The 23,259-nt window shown below is 42.7% G+C and overlaps 1 protein-coding gene across 4 annotated transcripts; it reads right to left on the reverse strand.

Moving 5' to 3' along the window:
• Positions 1-408: 408 nt before the first annotated feature.
• On the reverse strand, positions 409-17,856 carry LOC149859387 (zinc finger and BTB domain-containing protein 8A-like). 4 transcript variants are annotated; one of them, XM_090057488.1, is made up of 4 exons: positions 17,793-17,856; positions 15,354-16,318; positions 14,726-14,895; positions 409-10,574 (listed from the first exon to the last, which is right to left on the reverse strand). In XM_090057488.1, exons 2-4 carry the CDS (start codon positions 16,288-16,290, stop codon positions 10,242-10,244), a joined length of 1,440 nt encoding a protein of 479 aa, XP_089913614.1. In that variant the 5' UTR covers positions 16,291-16,318; positions 17,793-17,856; the 3' UTR covers positions 409-10,241. The 4 variants fall into 4 exon arrangements, with proteins under 4 accessions (XP_089913614.1, XP_089913611.1, XP_089913613.1 ...); XM_090057485.1 differs by lacking the exon at positions 17,793-17,856 and adding an exon at positions 16,957-17,063; XM_090057487.1 differs by lacking the exon at positions 17,793-17,856 and adding an exon at positions 16,815-16,923.
• Between the last annotated feature and the right edge of the window lie 5,403 nt (positions 17,857-23,259).

Raw genomic sequence — 23,259 nt, forward strand, 5'->3', positions numbered from 1 at the left:
ACTTTTTAGTGGGAACAATGCATTGGTGGTGTGGGGACATTTTACAAATGTAATTTAGTTGTCAGTAACATTTATAAAATTCACATTTGTTCACTTTTTATAGAATCACAGAAGTGGGGTCGGAAGGGACCTTGTAGATCTTCAAGTCTGACCCCCCGCCTGGGTGGGAGAAAAGACTGGACTCAGATGAGTCCAGCCAGGTAGTCATCAAGTCTCTCCTTAAAGATCCCCAGGGTAGGAGCCAGCACCACTTCCCTAGGAAGTTGGTTCCAGCTCCTAGCTGCCCTAACTGTGAAGTAGTTCTTGCGGATGTCTAATCTAAATCTACTCTCTAATAACTTGTGTCCATTGTTCCTTGTCATGCCAGGGGGCGCTCGGGGAAACAGTGTCTTCCCTAAACTTTACTATAATTATAAGGAGGTGTTCCATCATTTCTATACAAAATAACAAATGGGTGTGCACATGCTGTTATGGTAGCAATCTGGTATCTTCATCCATCTTTCCTGAGAGAGTCCACAAAAATACTGCGGGCAATCTCAGGACATAGTACCTAATTGGTACCTGATTACCAGTTGTCTCTGATAACATCCCAGTGATATTCTCTATCTACAGTGTGGCAAGTATTAAATTAATGTACTTCAAATCATTTTATAGATCGTTTGATTAGAAACAAGAAAAATCATACAAAATGAACTTTTGGGCCTCCAGAGTGAAGTTTACTTTTACATGTCTTTCTTGTGTCAAATGGTCAGAAGACACAGATGCTAGCTCCAACTTCATGGAAGGCAAAACCATACCTTTGTCAGTGTAGTTAGTGATGTGAGCAGTCCACTTAACAATACAGAGTGGATTTCTAATATTTTTAACTACCCTATTTAATTGTAGCCAAAAGTAGTTTGAAAATACATTACATATTAACCACCGTAGTGCTGACTGGCCTTATTTGGACTAGATGAACGAGGAGTGTTTTTTCAAGCAAGTCTGTTTAATCAAGTTGATTTAGTTGTAATCCTCACTGAACACCATTGAAAACACAATTCAAAACTACTAGACTTTGGCAGGCCAAATTAGATGTTAAAATATTTTGGTACTATTATACTAGTGTTAGAAAATATCAAAGGGAGTGCAGGATCCATAAACAGTCATTTATCTCGTTAGAGCCCAAATATGTGACAAACCAGCTTTCAACTTGATGGGAGAGCAAATCAGTCCCCTTTAAGCAGTAAAATAGGCTAAGTGGTACTGGGAGGTTGCTTAAAGCCCTAGGCTATGTGGTAGTTCAAAGGTTAATCTGGTTGCATATAGAGGTTGTGTGTTGTAGAAATTGTGTGTTTTAGAGGCAGAAGGTTGGAATAAGTAATGAGTGTGAGTGACCCTGAGAAGCAGAGGGATAAGGGTTCTTGAACACCTTACTGAGGGTGCAGGAATGAAATCCCAGTGCACAGGGAAACTAGCAAGGATGGCAGAAGACCAGCCTGGCTTAGCAAGGAACTTCAGTGAGCTAAAACACAAAAACAAAGCTTACAAGAAGTAGAAACTGGACCAAAAAAAGTGAAGAGTGTAAGAGCATTGCTTCAGCATGCAGGGATGAAATCAGAAAGGCCAAAGCATAATTACTAGGGCTGTGCAAAATGGCACCGTTCCGTTTCAGCTTGAGTCTGGAGGTTTCCACGGAATAGCACTTCGTTCTGAATTTCATTTCAATTTGAAACAGCTGTCCCATTTTGCTTTGTGGAAACAGTGAGGCTGTATTGATGCTGTTTCAACATTTTGCCCATTAGCTATAATGGGGAAGCTCAAAACAGTCTCTCTCATCTGGCAGGCAGATTGGAGCTGCAGGGACTTTACATCCTCAGCTCGATCTAGCAGGGGGGATGGGAAGCCAGCCCATCTGACTTCCCATCCCCAACCTGATCACAGCGCTTGGGAGGGCTCAGTTCCCTTCCCCTTTGCTGTGATTGGCTTCCTGCAGCCTGGCTGCAGGAGACATGGAGAGCCACAGCTGCACTCCCAGCTGCTGCTGGGATCGCAGCCCTGGTTCTCCCCCTGGCTGCTTCGAAACTCAAAACATTTCAAAATTTTTGAAATGTTTCAACTAGCCTCATTTTGTTTTAAGGTTGTTTCAAAGCCCTCTGTTTCGATTTGATTTCACTGTTTTGAGCTCAAAATAAGTCAAAACAGTGTAAAATCGAAACAGCTGGCGAAATTTTGCACAGCCCTAATAATTACAGTTGCAGCTAGCAAGGGACATGAAAGGCAACAAGAAGGGTTTCTACAAGTATGTCAGCAACAAAAGGAAGATCTGGGAAAGTGTGGGTCCTTTACTAAATGGGGGGAGTAATTTAGATTATATGGAAAATGGTGAAGTACTCGGACTTCACAGACAAGGTCACCTCCCAGACTACTGCAGCTGGCAGCATCGTTCGGGGAGAAAATGAGCAGCCAACAGTGGTGAAAGAACAGGTTAGGGACTATTTAGAAAAGTGGACATATACAAGTCCATGGGACTGGATGCAGTGCACCTAAAGGTGCTGAGTTGGCTGATATGATTGCAGAGCCTCTGGCCATTATCTCTGAAAACTCATGGTGATCAGAAAAGGTCGCAGATGATTGAAAAAGGGCAAACATAGTGCCCATCTTTAAAGGGAAGAAGGAGGAACTGCAGGCCCGTCAACCTCACTTCAGTCCCTGGAAAAATCATGGAGCAGTTCCTCAAGGAATCCATTTCTATGCACTTGGAGGGGAAAAAACTAATTAGAACTGTCAGCATGGATTCACCAAAGGCAAGTCATGCCTGACCAAACTGACTGCCTTCTCTGATGAGATGACTGGCTCTGTGGATGCAGGGAGAGCAGTGGATGTGGTATACCTTGACTTTAGCAAGGCTTTTGATATGGTCTTCCACAACATTGCTGCAAGCCAGCTAAGGAAGTAGGAACTGGATGAATGGACTGTAAGGTGGATAGAAAACTAACTGGATCATCAGGCTCAAGGGGTAGTAATCAATGGCTCGATGTCTAGCTGGAAGCCAGTATCAAGTGAAGGGCCCCAGGGTCACTCTTGTTTTGTTCGATATCTTCATCAACGACCTGGAAGATGGCACAGAGTGCACCTTCAGCAAGTTTACAGATGACACCAAGCTGTGGGGAAGTAGTAGAAACACCAGAAGCTAAAGTTAGGATTCAAAATGACCTAGTGAAATTGGAGGATTGGACCAAAGAAATCTCATGAGATTCAGTAACGACAAGTGCAAAGTCCTGCGCTTAGGATGGAACAATCCCATGCACTAGTGCAGGCTGGAGGCTGACTGGCTGGGCAGCAGCTCTGCAGAAAAGGACCTGGGAGTTGCAGTGGACAATAAGCTGAATATGAGCCAGCAGTGTACCCTTGTTGCCAAGGGGAACCTACACCTGTGACAGAGCTCTGCTCTGATATGCTGATTAGCTGAGTCTGATGAAGAATGCTAATTAGCACACTTCAGTAGCCTCTGCATCATGTGTATTCAGCATCCCTGCATTTCAAAAAGGTGGCAGGGGTGCTTTAACTAAAGCTCATCAAACAAGCTTTAGTTAAAGCGCCCTCACCACCACTTTGAAGCATGGGATGTTGAATACTTATGAGGCTCTCAGAGCTGCTCTAATTAAAGCATCCCACTGCCCTCCACCCTGGAGCACATGTATAGACACCCCAGAAGGCTAATGGCATACTGAGCTGCATTACTAAGAGTGTTGCCAGCAGATCAAGGGAAGTGATTGCTCCCCTCTATTTGGTACTGGTGAGGCCACATCTGGAGTATTGTCTCCGGTTTTGGGCCTCCCACTGTAGAAAGATGTGGACAAATTGGAGAATCTAGAAGAGAGCAACAAAAATGGTTTGGGGGCTGAGGTATATGACTTGTGAGGAGAGGCTGGGGGAACAGGGCTTATTTAGTCTAGAGAAGAGAATACTGACCGGGGATTTAACAGCAGCCTTCAAGTCCCTGCAGGGGGTCCAAAGAGGATGGAGCTGGATTGTTCTCAGTGGTAGCAAATAACAGAACAAGGAGCAATGGGCTCAAGTTGTAGCAAAGCGAGTTTAGGTTAGAGATTAGGAAAAACTCTCTCACTGGGAAGGTAGTAAAACACTGGAACAGGTCACCCAGAGAGGTTGTGGCATCTCCATCCTTGGGGGTTTTGAAGACCCAGCTAGACAAAGCCTTGGCTGGAATGATCTAATTGGGGATCCCTGAGCAAGGGGTTGGACTGATGATCTTCTGAGGTCCCTTCCAACCCACATTTTCTATGGTTTTATGACATGGCAAGTACTGGAGTGGCAGACTTGGGGATTTCTGAGCAAGACACTTCTAAGTAACTGCCTGCCATTTTTTGTGTCTGCTGTATTCAGCAAAATAAGAAAGTAATAAATTATTATTTTTGGTAAATAAATAGTATTACATCTAGAATATGTGTGATTTGTATCACTAATTTCCCATTCTCAGGGAAATAATCCTGCAAAAAACAAAAAGTTGACTTTTAATTGCTCAAACCATGGGGGCAACACTATTGAGTGCAGTTTTCAGCAGTGTTTGCTTATTCAGTTGAAGAAGCATTTTTTTCCACCTCCAGGAGCTGAACAAAGTCTCAGTTTTTGGACCTGTAGTAGGTGCTTTGAAGAGAGGGAAGTGAGAATGTGACATTTTTGGACACCTGAAAGATGCCAACTGGTACATTTGAAATAACTTTTTGTTGGCATATGTTGGAATATACATGGGGGAAAAAAAGTCCTAAAAACAATGAAGTGGAACTCTTCATATTAGTCAATTTTCCCTTTTCTGAATTTAATGCACAGCATGCTTGTACTGTACTAGTATTCAGGATAGTATTATCTGTATAAGTTTTATAGAGCAAGATGTTCCAGTTTAGCACTGCTTTGTAGCTGTTAAACAAAGAAAGCAGGGGGAGATGAAGGACAGAGAGAGAGAGATGTGGAGAAGTAGGAACATAGGCACTGTTTTACTAAATCAAACCAATCTTGTCACCTAGTCTCATGGTACCAAGTGCTTCAGAGAAAGGGGTAAGAAACCCGTTCACAAACTGTTATGGAATATACAGCACAAAAGAGAAGTATTTTTCAAACATGTCAGTTAATGGTTGAGGTGTGTTCCAAAAAATGGGTGTAGTCGCATTCCTGATAAATCCTAGACATTAGTGCAGAGTAGCCAATTGGGGTAACATCAAGTTAAGAGGATGAGAAAAAGAAAATAATCTTAACAGTGATATTTACTACTTTTTCTACTGAGAATTACATGGGTTACAAAGTGTCTATCAAACCACTAAATCACAATTATTTGCACTGAATATGCTCCTTTATACTGAATATGTTCCTTTATAAAAGAGCAGAATATACATTTAAAAATCAGAGAGGGAAGCCTATTTATTTGAGTTTTTCTTGTGATTAGTGTTCAGCTGGCATATTAATAGTTTTTTTCTTAAAATCCTAGGGTGGGAAGCAGTGATATGTCTGTTTGGACAGGAAATAAAAAATTTTAGATACTGTGATCAAAGCAGCATGTCTTAGCTATGGTGTGTATGTGGGGGGAGGAAGAGATGGAAGAATCACAGGTAACTGGGGTTGCAGACTCAGATGAAAGGAACAATTAAGGTGTTACCAACAGTACTGGAAATCCATGGAGAAAGAGGAAACATTTGGAATATAATTTTTCTCATGTTGTGTTTGAGAGGGTGACTAGCCATCCATAACAAAATGAAGAAAGAAAAGGACGAGAGATTGAATGGGGAATGAGAAGTATTTCTCCACACTTGACCTGAGATGATTGGCACAGAGAAGCATTGTAAACCCAAGCACATACATGCAGTCTCCCCCCGACAGAGTGTAGATAAGAGAAGAGGGAAGTATTCCAGTACAAAACCACAGGACTAGTATACAGGAAAGGGACATGGGTGGAGAAGAATCTTCTGAAATGGACACTGAAAGATCATTCAGAAAGGTAGGAGGAAAACTAGGAGAAGATGATAAGAGAGTCAGTGAAGAATAAAATCTCCATTAGAAGGAAGTGATTAACAACATTAGAAAGGAATGGAAAAGATGAAGGAAAATCAGAATAAAGGCATGGGCACTTGATCAAGAAAAGACTACTGAGGGCTTTGATGAAGAGGACAGAAACCTAATTGGGGTGGATCCGTGAGTTGGCGGAAGACAATGCAACCATAGTAAACAACTTTCTCTAGGTGCTTTGAGGAAAAGCCTTATTCATGGTCTGGCAGAGTCCCCAGGAGAAAGCATTTCAATCAACTAAGTTACCTCTGTAAGGAACAATCCTGTGAAATTGGCAGAATATCAATTTACATTAAAGTTCAATCTGCCAGGACTATGGTTTTCTCCCTGAAAAGAAACAGAGCTCCTGCTGAAGAGTTGTGTGTGATGTTGATCTTTTTCTTTTCATACTAGGTGGGAAAGGCACAGAATAGCTTTCAGGCAAGGAAAAAAATAAACAATTAGAACCATTACAATTAAGAAAAGAAGCAATGAATGGACATAAAGAAGTATGTAAATGATCAATGATTATCTAGCACTTTCATTTATGCTGTCTTACAACACAAAAATATGAAAACAACAAATGAAAATAGAGGCAACAAATATAAAACTGATAGTTTTTTAAATACAAGACATAATTGACCTGTAGAACTCATTGCCAGGAGTTAGCGCTCCAAGGCTTAATATGATATAAAATAACTAAAATAAAATCTAATTACATTAGCTAACATAAAAACATATAAAGCTATAGAAACCATAGTCTGTCAGGGTGTAGCCAGCAACTAGTTGTCTGCATGTAGAAATACATTTTCTCTAGCTGAACAAGTTATTACATAATTGTCCATTACAGAAATGTTTCATCTTTTTCTGAAGCATCTGGTCCTGAATACTCTTGAACACAGTCCTTTTAATCGTATCATTGGACTCAGTGGCATGGGGGGGCCCTTGTAGTCCTATGTTCCTATATTCTATTTGATCGAGACTCTCAAAGCCAAAAACCCCTCTGTACCTATCTGTACAGTAGGCAATGTCTACCGTAGATTGTACCTTCAGCAAATGTAGCCCAGAATCCGCTGTGAGTCCTAAAGCTCTCTCCCCCAACGGTATTCTGTGGCAGTGGGCACTGCTACAGACTGCTGAGTGCAAACTGCTAGTTTACAAGTAGGGAGCAAAATGTATGCTAAATTAGGTCTCAGCAAACAGTCCCTCAAGTAGTTTGCCATCTGCAGAAAGTCTTTGGCACATCTTTACATATGTTCCTTTTTTCTATTTTAAAGTTAGTTAAAGTTGTTCATGGAATATTTTGAATGTTTCTAACCATAGTGAGTTATGAGTGTTTAACAGCAACAGAAGGCCTCGGCTGGGCTTCCTCCCTCTCCCAAACATTAGTGGGGATTGGTTAAGATAAAAAGTTTCAAGTGACTTTTGTGCAAGATGTTTGGTTAAGCTCACTATGGGCTTCTCCTTTTAGAGCCGACCTCAGGCTATCTCATCCTGCTATTTAAAGAAAAATGGATGAGATGTCCACTAGAGCAATGGTTCTCAACCTTTTTTGTACCAGAACCCACTTGTAACATCAATGGCCAATCCCAATTTGCTGTCCCCCCCGCCCAGGTCCCATCTCCGAAGTACATGGGACAGGGTGCATGTGTGAAGCATGGAGGGCCCCAAACAGCTCCACGCAGGCTGGAACTCTGCCAGTCTGCAAGGGAAAACCCACATTTTCCCACATTTTTCTCCTTTAAAGGATAATCCATTTTTAAAGTTTGTTCACAACTCTTTTATATGTTCTTGCAATCCGCTTTTGGGTCATGACCCAAGGATTGGGAAACACTACTCTAGAGACAGTTAACACTGTTTTAAGGCAAACAAGGGGAGAGGAAGAGGAACTTGCTAGAGAGGGATAGGCAATCTGTGGTGTGTGGGCCAGAGCTGGCACATGGCAAGTAGAAATCTGCAACATGAAATGGCATGAGCGCATTCTCTGCCCTGCACCACGCATTCCTCTGCCATGTGTAGGCAATCCCCTCCACAGCATGTAGCAGGCAGTGGCCCCAGCCCTCCCTGCTCTGTAAAAGGGTTACTCTCTTGCTCCACTTCAGCAACCTTTGCTTACCCTTACAACTGAATTTGCTTCTCCCCATCCCTGTTGACAAGAAAATCAGCAGCATTGAGTTGCTAGGGTATGTGGAAGCTGCAAGGGTGTGGGGAAGCATGAGAGCTACCCTCAGCACGGAGCAGAGAAAGCTGGGTGCTGCAGAAGAGATTGGTCCCAGCAGTGGCCTAGCTGCCAGTCTTAAAAACTGTGGACCCTATAATGCTATTGGACTGTATTCAGCCCCTGCCAGCAGGGTGAGCTTATTTACCAAGGAGGTGATCTCCAGTAAGGCAGCATTTGGGTTTTCTTAACAGATGCTGTGGCTAGGGATTGGCAGCTGTAAAAGAAAATGCCACTCTTTCAGGTAATTCTGAAGCAAAATAAAACTTGTGCAAATTTACATAAATGGAATTTGCATACCAGTTTTGGAATATAAATGGGCACCTATCTGGAAATGTGCATTAATTAACACAGATTGCAGCCAAGCATGCTTATGCACGTGGTTCCAAGGGATAAAATCTTGAAACATACTAACAGGAAAAAAACAAACGAACAAGACCAGTGGGAATAAAATACGGTTGAAGCTTGTACTCACTGAAGTCAATAATAAGCTGTCCGACTTCAACGAGTGCGGAATTAAAACTTTAGTAATCACATCCCATTTTCTTAAAAGTACCCAGCTCAAAGTTATTTCTAGCAATTACACTAGCAATGAGGGCTAGCTTCTCGTTTTCTGTACTGGTCAACTAAAAATGCACTTTATCAGGAAGGGGCTTGTTTTGTCTTAAAGGGACACTACTATTTTGTTGGCTCTAGTCATCCCTTCTATTCTAAATGATATTCATGGTTTTTGGTGCATGCTGATACATAATGCAAACTGAGAAAGTTTAGAAAGAGAATAAAAGGGTCTCCTTGGTGGCATAATAGCTTTGGAAACATGTAACTTGATGAGGTCTTCTCCTTAAAACTTTTCAATTCAAACTGGGTATAGGTAAATACAGATAAAAATATTAAATACAGAAACAGTAGTTGCTATCGGTTCAGTTACTAAATACTAGGCATACAAGCTATTTGGTTGTGCCACCACTGCCAGTAACTGAAAGAAGAGAAAGGAAGAAACTAGAATGAGGGCTGAAATACCATTTTATCCCAGAGGGTGTTTCCTTCAGAGTTCCTGGGAAGTTTGAATGCCATTGGTAGTCCTGTATCTGTTCTGTACATAACAATTGGTAGTCACATTGGCTTGGCATTTTAAGAAGTACAGTTTTTTTTTTTATGGTTAACAAAAGTTCAGAAATGTTTGATAGAAGAAACAGTATTCCCACTTTCCAGAGTGAATAAAACATTTAGTATTATTATGGAATGATATGTCTCAGCAATTACTTGATTTGTGGTGCATTGACTAGGAATATTGTTCATGTGTTTATTTCCTAGTAAAGAAGGTTTTCCTGAATGAATGGTCTGCTAAAGTTTTTCCTTATTAGAATAAATTTTACAAGAAAGTGCTTTTCCAGATGTATGTGCTATAGCATCCAAAACATTTTATATACATTATTACTGAATGTTCTACCTGGCTCCTCTAAACTCAGTATGAAGACTTCATTAAAATGCATGGAAGATTACCCTCATTTCGGATTCTGAAAAAGGGTGTTGTTTATATGCTACACCAAGTTACCTCTTTTGCACTTCGTTGTCATCAGGTGACATGGCATATAAAAAAACCCAAATCTCTAAATGTGTTAAAATTTGGGTAATTTACAATAATTTTCTGAGATTTATTTTAAATTATTTAAACCCTCCCACCTCCCGCCCAACCACTGATGAAAGGACTCATTGCCTATTATAAAAAAACTATCAGTGTAGTAGTTCAGTTCCTTTGCTCATCCATTATTCCATCTTGGGATGTATTCTTTCTAATGAAGCAAAATATTGGTACTTTGAATAACAAAATTCAGAATGGACTCAATGGCATGTCCGTAAGTGCATGCAATTAGGATGAGTTCATAACAAGCCAACAGATTTTTGTATCTTAAAGACTGGCTGGTTGGGTGCTTATGGTCAAGACACAGGAATTCAATGTGAAGAGACTTACTCTTCGTTTCACTCATAACTACCTAATATTTGGCTTGACTTCCTTTTCTTCTGGTTCATCCTCACTGTCATCAACCTGTTGAATGACCAAGTCAGTGGACCCATCCTCCACAATCTCCACATCAGATCTGTTGTCTTCACCATAGTGCCACCTGGAATCCTTATCCCCTTCTTGTGGAAATTCTAGTGATGGCTCAGCCTCCAAGTCAATGCGGATGCTGTCTATGCCAGCTTCTGCTAGACACTCATTACACAGTCTGTACCGTCTTGTTCCCTCTTGGACCACTTGTCCTGTCAGCTCAGTCACATGGCGTTTACACTTTCTGCAGATTGGCTTGCACGCCTGATGAATCTGTGAAGATTGAAATGAATAAAAGCTGATGTTTTCCCCAAAAAAGAGAAGGATAATCAGACAAGTTGTGCTTTGTATTTTAACATTTTGGATTCAGATTTATAAATAAAATATCATGTCATGCTGATTTAATTTCTAAATAGTCAGAAATGAGGTTTCACAACACAGCTAAAGCACCTGCGCCATGACTTAAATATCAACACTATAGAACATTTGCCTTTTGAAAGCTGCTTCATAAACTTTTGTAAGCCAAGAAGTAATTAAGTTCTATCTTTTGATATTTTGGATATTGTCTTTGAGGAATATGCCCAATTTGGAAATGAAACGTCATATTAAAGAATCAACGTAACATAAAAATTTTCTGCCCTTCTAGTGACTCTCCTACATATCTAGACTGCCACAAGGGGTCAAGTGAAAGGATTTAGATAGTCAGTGGGCACATCTACTTGAGATACTAAATGCTCAGTAGACTAATTTTGCTACTTATTAGTGTACCATAGCAAAAGCTGTACTTGTGCACTAACGTGCAGTCGAATTAGTCTACTGCGCATTAGCATCACTTAAAAGACGTATGCCAGCACTACTGTACAGTAGCGCGAGTTACCGCACCTTGAGTCAGTACCAATTATTACAGGTATAAAACTTAACACGCAGTAACTACAGCACATTAATGCATGTGTAGACACACCCATTAAGTCTGGGCTTAGGGTTCACTTTAAGGTCAACATTTCCCATCCCTGTTGATATAACCAAAGTGTAACAAAAACCCAGGTTGACTGCCCAAAAATTATCCCTGCAAGAAACTTAAAGGATACAGGATTGATTATTTAAACATCCATAACTATAATTTGACTTTCAGCATTCTTTTGCTGATATATACTTTCCATACTATAAATATAAAGATGCCAAGTCTGTGTGGAAGACCATTAATTTTAGGTCTGAAATGAGGCAAGTCAACAATTCTCAACCCTTTTAGATTCCTGGCAACCTGGTTAGATTCACAGCATCCATCAAAAAAATGCTAGCTCTTAGCTTTCACTCAATTTTTTAGTATAGAACAGGGGTTGTCAACTGGGGGCACACCAGAGCACTGCCACCCACCACCCTGCACCTATGCCTCCCAGGAGCAGGGCTGGGAGGGGAGGGCAGCAGTGCCTCTCTGCAGGCTGCACAGATGCCACCCACCCAGCCAGCCAGATGCCGGGGGCGTGGGGGAGTTTTCAGGTGATGGCAGTGGCCACCACCACCCCATGCTGCACCTACTCCCCTCCTCCTGCTCCATGTCCAGCCGCCAGAGCTACACTTATTAAAAAAGGTTGAAAACCCCTGGTATAGAAAAACATTAGGATCATAGAAAGTAGGTCTAGAAGGGACTTTGTGAGATCATCTAGTCCAGCCTGTTGCTTGAGGCAGAATCATCTGTGACTAAACAATCCCAGTCAAGTGTCTAACGTCTTGAATAGGCTTCCCAGGGAAGTGGTGCTCTCACCTTCCCTGGAAATCTTGAAGAGGAGACTGGATAGGCACCTGGCTGGGGTCTTATGACCCCTTCCACCCTCAGTGCTCCTTCCTGCCCATGGCAGAGGGTCGGACTAGATGATCTGTGTAGATCCCTACTGACTCATTGATTCTATGAAAGTGTCCAGGTATGGAGATTCCACAACTTCTCTAGACAGCCTGTTTCAATGCTTGACCACCCTCAGAATGAGAAAGGTCTTCCTAATCTCCAACTTAAAAAATTTCCTCTGCTGCAGTTTGAGGCCATGACTTCTAGTCCTCTGTGGCTGTAGAGGACAGAAAAGCTAATTTTTATCCTCTTTATAGTTGCTCTTCAGGTATGTAAAGCCTGTTATCAAATCCCCCCTCAGTCTTCTTTTCTCCAGACTAAATAATCATAGTTCTTTCAGTCTTTCCTCATAAGTCAGGTTTCCCAAGCCTCTAATATTTTTATTTTACTCTGCACTAGACTCTTCTATTCTGTTCATTTCTTTCTTGAAGTGTTGTGCCCAAAACTGGACACAAGGACTCCAGGTGAGGCCTGACTAGTACCAAATAGAGTGAAAGAATCACTTCTCTTGATCTGCAAGAGACACTCCTTTGAATACAACCAGTATGCTGTTGGCTGGGTTTTTTCGGGTTTGTTTGTTTCGTTTTTGTGCAACAAAAGCACACTGTTCACTTATATGCAGCTTATGGTCCTTTGTAACCCCCAGGACTTTCTCTACAATGGAGCAGCCTAGCCCATCTTTCCACAATCTGTATCTATTCATGTAATTATTTCATTTGAAGTGCAGGACTTTGCACTTGTCCTTGTTGAATTTCACCTGATTGATTTTTGACCATTTCTTCAGTTCATCCAGGTCATTCTGAATCCTGCCCTTACCTTCCAGAGTACCTGCAACTCCATACATCTTGATGTTATCTGCAGATTTGCTAAAGTGTACTCAGTGACACTGTCCAGGTCATTAGTGAAGATGCTGAACAATTCCCAAGACAAGCCCCTGGGAAATCCACCTTGATACTTCTTCCAAATAGACACTGAGTCATTGATGACTACTTGTTGAACACAATGATCCAACCAGTTGTGGATCCACCTTAAAGTGCAATTTTCTGTTGCAAAGAACTACAACAAACTGCAATTGGGCTTATCTCATGAATCACATGGGTGTTTGCATACCTAACAATGCTAATATTATTTTGCACCCTTAAAAGTTTCTCACCGAACCCTGGTTGAGAATCACTGCTCTCATTTACACCATAGTGAGAATCTCAGGGAGTGGCAGTGGGGGCAACCGGTCATTCTTCCTAGCCTTCAGTGCTACTATTATGATTTGCCAATGGCCTGTGCATTTGTGTGCGCATAAGCAGATAGCTATGGAAAAGTTTTAAGAATCTAAGTTTTTGTACGTTGTTGAAGCCTTTTCAATATGCTGTTGCTACAAATTGCTAAATGAAAAATAAGGCCCCAGGAAAGGCCAACAGAGCTACCATGACAAGGAAACAAATATATGGCTTTAATTCCGATTATGACACAACATTTAAATTATAGGTCAGAACTAATGTAACATTTTCCAGAGATTATAGATTCCACTATGCTGTATCACTCTGAAAAATCTTACTTGTCTGGTCTATTTTTTTTAATAGCTATTTCTCTCACTTTGCTTCTCCATCTGTATTTTGCTCACAAGTCACCACATGCAGCTGCAGCTCCTTCACTCTGCCACATGGCATAGCTGCAGCTGCTTTATATCCTCCAGCCACCCTCTCCTACTTCTCTGTTGGCATACCTCTTCTCCATTCTCCAGTGTTCCCGCTCATCTCCCCACTCCCATCTATTTTGCCTCCTTCCTGAAATTGTTCTTTAAAACAAGTATTAAAAATGAGACAAAATTAAAACTTAAACTTGCTTGCAAGTCCACCTACTGACACATGGAAAAAATATTTCTTTTTTCTTTTACTTTATGCACTGGCAGTATTTTGTGTACAGTCAGATTGCTTAGTCAGTTTGTTTCCTTATTTCCAAGGATCTTTCACACAGTGGCAGGAAAGAGGAAAAAATGATTTTTAAGACAAAACAAACTGGTAGGGGCCAGAGAAGTTCCAGAAATTATTTTTAACTCATTTGAGGAACATTCACTTATCTACAAAGGGGCCAACAAGTTCTTTACACAAAGTCTGAAATACTATATTGGACTTTTTGGATCCTTTAAACAAGGGTGGAAGTCACTCCTTTTCAAAAGCATTACATTTCAAGTTGCCTTATCTTTGAACCACTTAGAATACTATTTCGTGTAAACTTTAAGAAAACTGTTATATTCACAGAATCATAGAAAATGAGGGTTGGAAGGGACTGCAGGAGGTCACACCTAGTCCAATCCCTGCTCAGAGCAGGACCAGCCCCAACTAGATCATCCCCGCCAAGACTTTGTCTACCTTAGTCTTAAAAACCTCCAAGGATAGAGAGTTCACCACCTCTCTGGGTAACCTGTTCCAGTACTTCACCACCCTCCTAGGAGAAATGTCTTTCTATTCATACAAAGCAGACTAAATAACTTAAAATACCAGGCACCCATACCAAATTAAATTAACGCATACAGATATATACACATTAAATTGAATTAAATCATGCACTCATTATCTAAAATACATACTGTTCGAAAATGGCTACTTAGGTGATCTAGTCTGCTAAATCTTTTTCCACATGCCTCACATGGATAAGGTCGTTCTCCAGTATGGCAACGCAGATGCCGCTTTAGGTCTGCTTTTCGCTTCACCACGTGGGTGCAGAATGGACATTTGAATCTCATCCTGGGCAGGTCATCTGTTGTAAAAAAGGATTTTATATATCTGAAAGAGTCGTATATGCAGTATTGTGACCAATTCTAGAAAGAAACATATTTCTACTGTAACAGTTATGCAAATAATGAAAAGCAAAAAAGCCAGCAGAGCTATAAGTCATTTTTCTTCAGAAGAAATAGTATTGCCTATCTTTTCATTTTCACAGAACATCAGAGTCCTTGCACATTAAATTACAGGAGCTCAGTAAAAGAAAAAGCAACTGATTATCACCTATGCTGAAACTGCTAAGATTCAAAGTAAAAAATATTGACTGAACTGCCAAGATGAAGCTCACTGTATTTTGAAGGGACACACACACACACACACACACACACACAGAGTTAGGCATATTTTCAAGTCATTAGTTCTGATTATTATATCAATACTCCATTGCAACTTTGGTAAAAATAGAAGAGAGAGACACAAATAGGTAATTCGTACCATCAGCCCAGCCTCCCATTACACCTAAAATTGAGGGTATGTTGGCATATTGCTCGTCTGCTTTTGAAGACTTTGACTTGCTAGAAGAACGGGGTGATTCATGCTCTTGCTGCGACACAGCTAAACTCCTTGGTAGCACATCAGATCCTTGACCATACTGGTACCCAACATGGGGAGATTCAACTTCTGCTTCAATCTGAACTTGCTCTTCAGATGGAGACATGTGACTTGTAGGCTCTGAAGCTCGGTCTTCGAGCTTACTTGATTTATAGTGGGGAATGTCAGAAGGCTGTTGCAGTCCTAGATGTCTGGGTTTTTTAATGGAATCCTGCCTTTGGTCATGTTTGGCCAATTGCTGCTGTGTACTTCGAGAAGACGGATAGTAAGTGAAACTGCTCCATGTATTTCCACCCATCATGCAAGACCCTTGCTCTGGACTTAGGTGAGAATGAGGAGGGCTGCTTTCCGCCCTCCAGCCAGCACCATACAAGCAGGAGCGTTCCACACCATTTGAATTTACATCTTTGTCTGACAGGCTGAAATAGCGATCCTTCTCTTTCTCACTGATGTCTAGTGATGACTTAATGAATGTCTTACAAACACTAATAACATCAGTCATCTGAAGATAGCTGGCAGCTGACATGACTTCAATGACATTTTGACCAGTGAGAGACAGTTTGCCTGAATAAACAAAATCTAGAATAACAGTAAAAGTGTCAGGAGAAAATGCCTGGAAGGTAGCAGTTGTTGGCTGACTAGTCTCCTTCGAGCTCTGGGAAAGGAGCATTTTGAAATAGCCGCTACTGGCAAACAGCACATTTCGATGTGCTTTGAAAACCTTCCCCTCAACCAGGATGTTGCAGTCACAGAACAGGTCTTGCCTGCGTTGCTCATTGAGTTGCTCCAGGAGATGAAACTGGTGGGAAGAAATCTCCATCCCAAAGCGATAAATGGGAAGTGCAGCTCTAAAACAAAGAACAACAACAATCTTGACTTTGGCACTGTTGTAGACAGAAACAAAAGCTGCTAAACCCAGGTTAAAAAACTAAGCTCCTTTTAAAAAATATATATATATACACACACACATATATACACACGGGACACAGCATATACCATCTGTTTTGAAAGGAAGAGACAACTTGCAACAGTCTAGTGGTAGAAGAGGAAGAAACATGTCAGTAAATGCTGCATCGAAGCCCAACTTAAGGTACTGCTATACTGGAAAGCTTGCCTGTGTCTATACTAACCATACAGTTATCCAATGAAAGATGTTACCCCCCCAGCACGTGTGCTGCATCATCAGGGCCCCCTCCCTGCTACCACAACACGGCCCCTGTCTAAAGCTCAAAGGACTCGGTGCCAGCTCTACACCGCCCTTGAAACTCAGCACGGAGGAGGAACCAGGCCCGCAGCAGTTATGGACACCATGGAACAAGAGCCTGTGTTGCGAGCTAACGTTACCTGGCTGCCTTAGCCCAGCCATGGTCACAGCTTCAGAGGGACCGACGAGCGACTAGGCAAGGAGACAGCGGCAGGAGCCGAGCGGGAGCGGCAGCGGGGCCGCCCCCTCCCGGCGCCATTGGCGGAGGCCGCCGTCACTCACCCGCACGTCCAGTCCGGAGAGGCCGTGCAGCCCCGGGAGCCAGGGACGCCCGACGGCGCTAGACACGCCCGCCGACAGCGCCGAGCAGCCGCTCGCTCCGAGCCGCAGCCCCCGCGCCCGCCCGCCATCGCCCCCTCCCGCCCGCCGTCGCCATCGCCATCGCCATCGCCGGGCGCGGAGCCCGACACGGGCTGCAGGGCGGCCCCACGGGCGCCTCGGGACACGAGCCCGGCAGCGCCCGCCCGCGCCAGGCTGCAGCGCGGGGGCCCCATTGTGCGGCTCCCCAGTGCCCCGCGCGGCGCGGGCCGGCTCGGCCCGGCCCGCCTCCCTCGCTCCCTCCCTCCCGCCGCCCGGCCCCGCTCCCTCCGCTCAGCCCTTTGTTGCCTCCTCCCGGCTCCTTGCAGCCGCGCCCGGGGCTGCAAATGGCGCCCACTCCGCGCCGCTCGGGCTGGGCTGATGCTCGGCTCCGCGCAGCGCCGGCTCGGGGCGTCCGCAGGCAGCGCCCAGCCCCGCCGCCAGCCCCTGGCGCCCCGGAGCCGCTCCCGCCCCAGCCCAGCCCAGCGCCCAGTCCGGCCTGGCGGCGGGCTGCGGAGCCGCCACTCACCGCTCGGCTTCCGCGGGCTGCGCCGCTCGCTCACTCGCTCGCTGCTCGGCCGGGGGCAGCGGGACCGGGTGCGGATCCCAGGCCCCGCTCGGGCTCGCCGTCGCCTTCACGGCCCGTCCCGCAGCCCCAAGCCGCGGAAGCCCGAGCGGGAGAGAAACAAAAGGTATTTGCTGACGTGGGCGTTGGACAGAGACGCCCGAGGGCTGGGGACACAATTAAAGGGGCAACGCACCGATTGCAGGCGCAGCCCAGCAGCTGCCTCCGCCGGAGCTCGCCCCGCAGCCCGGCTGCTTTCCTCTTCCCACGCCCACATGCTCCCCACGAGGGAACGCGACGCCCTAGATGCCTATTTCCACACCTTTTTGTGTAACGGGGGCCTTAATGACCCAGATCCTTTTTGCATCAGTCCATAGGTTCCTCAGACGGGATTTACTACTCCTTTCTTCGTATTCTTCTTTTCTCCCTAAAGAAGCCATAGTGCCTCAGAGTCCTCTTTCTAACCCCCTCGTCTTCTCCCATTTAAGTTCTGTTGTCTCATGTTCTACTTCTCTTCCCATCATGGCCCTTAATAGGGCTTTGATGCACCATTTTTCCCTCAGCAGTTTGTTCTCAGAGGAACCATCCTGCCTGTATCTTGCAAGAACAAGGGATACTCAGTTCCTTATTTTTCACCCCAACCTGTAACCTAACAATGGTCATGCCTTCCTACTTCCATACCCTACACACAGATGAGAAAATAATAGTTTTTCTCTATTATTTTAAAATTCCTTGGACATGAAATGAAACCTCCAGCTTTGAGTAAAAGAACTAGAATTTGGATCATGTTTTATGGAAAGCAGGAACATAGTGCACAAATGTACAATTACTGAATAATATCTGAGTCCACAAAATGTGGTGTTTTGTTGTTAAACAAACCACAACAATGCTTTGCATGATTATCTGTGCATACTTTTTGACTTTTTCCATAGGAGATCAAATAAGTAGTCACTTCCTCAGAAAGCCTTGGAGGAAAGCACAGCCCTCCTCATGTTTCTGCTAAAGGTAGCTCAGAGTCCTTTGGATAGCCTAAAGCAGTATGTCTTAGTATTGACTGGAGTTGTAGGCAGTTAAGTTACAACATTTCACACTTACAACGTTTATAAATTGACACTTTCAACTTTCTGACCTCAGTTTTGACTTTACAAGGCTTGATCTGACACCACACCATGCCACGCCAGCAAACAAGTTTGCTCTGTCACCTATCTCCCTGGAGAACATCTGTCCAAACTTCCTTGGACGCTGCCTTTAAGAAAGCAGACAACTCCAGAAAAACCTGCAGCCAAGACTTCTGAAAAGACTCCAGACAAAAACCCTTCAACAAGTCCATCAAAGTCACCTCAAAGAAGTCCTTCCAAATCAATATGATTGCTATTTACAATTGAAATACACTAATGTAGCTATATTACTCATCTATAATTGACTGAGTACAAAATTCTGGGTTACTTTTGGTGAACTAGGGTATCGGGCCTTGGTTCAGGAACCAATCCACCATTTATAACATTGTTTCCTATGGGAAAATTGGTTCTGAGTTCCAACATTTCAACTGAAGGCAAAGTTTTCAGGAACCAATTGTGTCTTAAGTCTGAGGACTGCCTGTACTTCTAACAGGATGCATCTGCACATGCACTTTACTGTGGAGTTGACTGACTAGCTCTGCAGTAAAGTGTCACAGTCTACACGTGCTCCAGTATTAGGGCACAGTACATTAACCAACTGCCATAGGCTGGTACTGTTGGGGGCAGTCCTATCCCTCAGTGGAGTAATTACATGCATGGAAATGTATGTGTAGACAGTGACACAGGCTGGCTGGGGCATGAGGGTGCTAAAGTGCAGAGGGCTGCCTGCCACCTAGCTCCACACTTTAGCACCTTTGTGCCCCAGCTATCCCTGACACTGCCACCTCCTGGAGCCCAGGGCTGACTATCCCCCACACCCCCCCAGGCCCCTTGCCAGCCAAGGACTGCTCTGCCACAGCTCAAAGTGCTGCAGACCTGGGGACACATGCAGATGCTGTGCCCACGAACAGTTTTCTCCAGTATGAACTCTGCCAGAATTTGTCATGTTGCATTCTTTGCACCCACAGTGTCAGTACCACATCATTCAGGATGAAAACCCTCTGAGTTTCTGTCTTCAGGTTTGACCACTTGAGCCCCAAACTGTACAGCAACAGGAGAGCTTAGTGTCATCATACTTTCCAGGGTTCAGAGTTGTAGCACAAGTAGGGTCCCTCCATAGGTAAAAATAGCTTCTTAACTATCGAAGATTTGGAATACATTTCTCCGTTCCTTTCTCCATTTGCTCTTGTTAAATTGGCTAAAAGGGCTGTTCTTCATAATCCCCATGCTTTCATACTGAGTAAGGATATTAGACCTCAGGTTTATTATAAACATGCAGAGAAATCATAGAGGATGACACTCAGATTGCTATTTCCTTCCTTGGATTCCTGCCATTTGCCTGTACTCCATACTTGTGGCTCTACTGCACTCAAGGAAACCCTTGATATTGAGAACTACCTATGTCCTCTAAACCCTCCAGAGGAAGGTTGACTGTTTACTTGAGTTTACCAGATCTCAGGTGGGATAGCAACCTCTCATTCCTACTGTTCAACAACAGGTTCACACTGTAAGGAAGCACAGTCTTCATAAACTTGACTTCCTCCTGCTGCATTATTGTCATTGTCACCCAAATAAATTGTAGTAGCATTGTTGTAAACAAACACTTCAGAAATGATGACAGAACAGTTCAGGATTGTTTTAAAGTTGTTTTCTGAGAACACCAGAATCTCTGCTGAAAGTTGTGAGGGGGGAAAAATTATAAGCTTCTACAGATATATATTTCTCTGCTAGAGAGAAAAGGAATGCCAGTTAACTAAATTGTTTTAGAATTCTCTCTTGTAAGAAAGAGACTGTAAGAAACAACATCCACTATATCTGTTGCTTTGAGGAGATACTAATCCAGTTCTCAGCATTTTAATTATTTTATGTGTACCCTGTATCTAGTTCTCCACTTGTCATCTACTAAATAAAGCTCCATTTCTCACTGCAAAGAAGGGGAGTCAATAACTACAGTCAGATTCTAAATGAGGATCTTGATAATGAAAAGTTCTTCTTTCCAAATAGGACTCCTCCTGTGACATAAGGTTTTAGCATTCCTGGACAAAGTACTACAAGAATGAGAGGCCATTCACTTCAAGAATCTCATTTTAGCACATTCTGTGCCAGTAGCTACTATAAAAATTAGAGATTAATTTTTGTTTCTGAGTTAAATAGTGCTCCCCCTTTACAGGGGAAATATTCAGTATTTTTTTTAATTTCATGTGGAATAGGAGAGGATTGTCATCTATGACACATTACATATTCTTAACATCTCATGACATTTTAACTTGTTGGATTTGCAGCCTCCTCAGATGAAGAGAATGGTATGGTCAATCTCAATCAAGGCAACCCGCATAATCTTCTATCGAGCATGTCAGGCCTTCTGAAACACAAAGGCTGTAGCTATCTGCTTCAGCCAGAACCACCACTGTGCAGCCATTGCCATCCAGTAGACAGCAAGTTAGATGGTTCTGTTAAGAGCTGTTCCTGGTCAATCACCGTGGATCTTTTTTGTTTCTTATTCCTTTCAGACTATCAAATTGTTGGAAGACTGAAACAATGTCATCCGGACTCACTGTTCTTTTGAATTCCAATCTGCTTCTTCCCTAAACATTTGCTTTCCCCATCCCTTTTCAGGGACCCATCACACAAAGATCCTACCACAAGAAGTTATTATTCTGTTGTTCCCCACAGCCATATAATTCAGGAGAAAGAGCTTTCATTGTTTTCTACCCAGTCTTTAAAGAGAAAGAAGTTGAAGAACTGTTTTGGATTTAGATTAAAGTATTTTCAGTTGACACCACAAGTTTAGGAATGCCATCCCTATCCTGAGTAATCTATTCCCCAGATTTACAAAATTGGTTCACTCACACCTCTTGAACTTCAAGATGCGCATTCACATCATGGATTTCAGTCCATGAAGTTCATAGGAGATTTTGTAGTGGCAATACAAAACATTTGATAAAGAGTTCTTCCGTTAAACTCATGAACAGTCCCAAACGTGTTTGTGAAACATGTAGCAGTGGTTGTGGTGTCCTTCACAACAGGACACTGGAGTTTACCTTTCCTCAACGATAGGATGATTCTGGGTATGGCTTCTCAACAAGTTTCTTTGTTATATTTGCCAGCAATTTGCCAATGTGGGGCTCAGAATAAAGGAAAAGATTCCTCTGTTGATTCTATCATGAGAAATCTTACAGGAACTCTTCTGAACTCCATCATAGCACATCTACCTTGACACAGATTTGTGACCATGACATAAATTATAACTCACTGCAGGACAACCCTCACACAGGAAGAACATGGCTGAGAGTTATGAGTATGGTTTCATGCATATTCATTACTCATGCAAGCTTTGGTCTGTGCAAGGCTGGCTGAAGCTTATTTACACTCCACTCCATCCCAGTGAGGATTTTTAGATGTGTGCTTTCTTCACTGATGGAAAAATCCTTGCAAGAATGTCTTATTTACACTTCTTTGCATTATTAACTTCGGTGGTCAAAACTGAGGAGCACCCTGAGATAATAGTTTAACTCAAGGTTTGCAATCAGATGAAGAATCTCATCTGTGCACATAGTTTGGAATTCAGAGCTGTTCATCCAGTATGCGTAGCATTCTTACATTTAATCCAAGACAAGTCAATACAGGTGATAACAGAATGCTACTGCTGTGTGTTATATAAGCAGAAAAGGAGGAGCCAAATTGTCTTCTCTAAGTCAGGAAGCAATACAGCTGTGGGAGTGGTGCGTCAAATATGAAGTATCTGTCAGTGCACTATATAGCAGAACTAATGAACAACCTTGCAGATTGGCTAAGCAGACATTATTGGCTGAGCAGACTGCAAGCACAAAAGGTCTATAAAGAACAACTTTTTTCAGCAAGTTTTCAGAAGCAGCATCAGCCAGGTCCAGAACAGAACAAAAATGAAACATCTTTTGCTCAAAAGGAGCCATTCATAGGTGTCTATCAAATATCTTTCCTAACTCAATGGTCATAAGGTTTGATGTGCTTAACTTATGTGGGAGAAGTTTTGCTTCAGGGATGTCTAGGATATTTTGATTAATAGTAGAAAAGACTCTGAAAGGTCTACTTATGATGTTAAATGGAAAAGTTTTACCATTTGGACTCAATAGCATCATGTTTCACCTTTTCCAACGGACGTTCCACACATTTTAAATTGCCTGCTCTTGCTAAAATCAACTAGATTTCCTGTTAGCTTCATATCTCTCTTAGCTACAGCTTGCCTGTCACCCATACATTCAAAATCATAGAGTATTTTCACACTTTATATTATCTAGGAGTATTCAAAAGCTTTAGTGAGTTTATTCCTTACAATTAGAGAGCTCATTTTGTCATGGGATCTTAATACAGTATTAGTGAGTTCAACAAGTTCTCTATTTGGGAGAAAAAATACTGGTAATTGCTTCAGCTCCTAGCATGGGAGAAATTCAAGCTTTAATGGTAGGTCCTTCTTATACCATTTTTCTTAAAGATAAGGTCTTTCCAAGTTCTTGCCTAAAGTAATTTTGTATTTTAATACAAATGAGACCATTAATTTACTTGCCC

This window comes from Crocodylus siamensis, chromosome 7 (assembly GCF_052110815.1).
Source record: "Crocodylus siamensis isolate JL-2025a chromosome 7, ASM5211081v1, whole genome shotgun sequence".
Lineage (NCBI taxonomy): Eukaryota > Metazoa > Chordata > Crocodylia > Crocodylidae > Crocodylus > Crocodylus siamensis.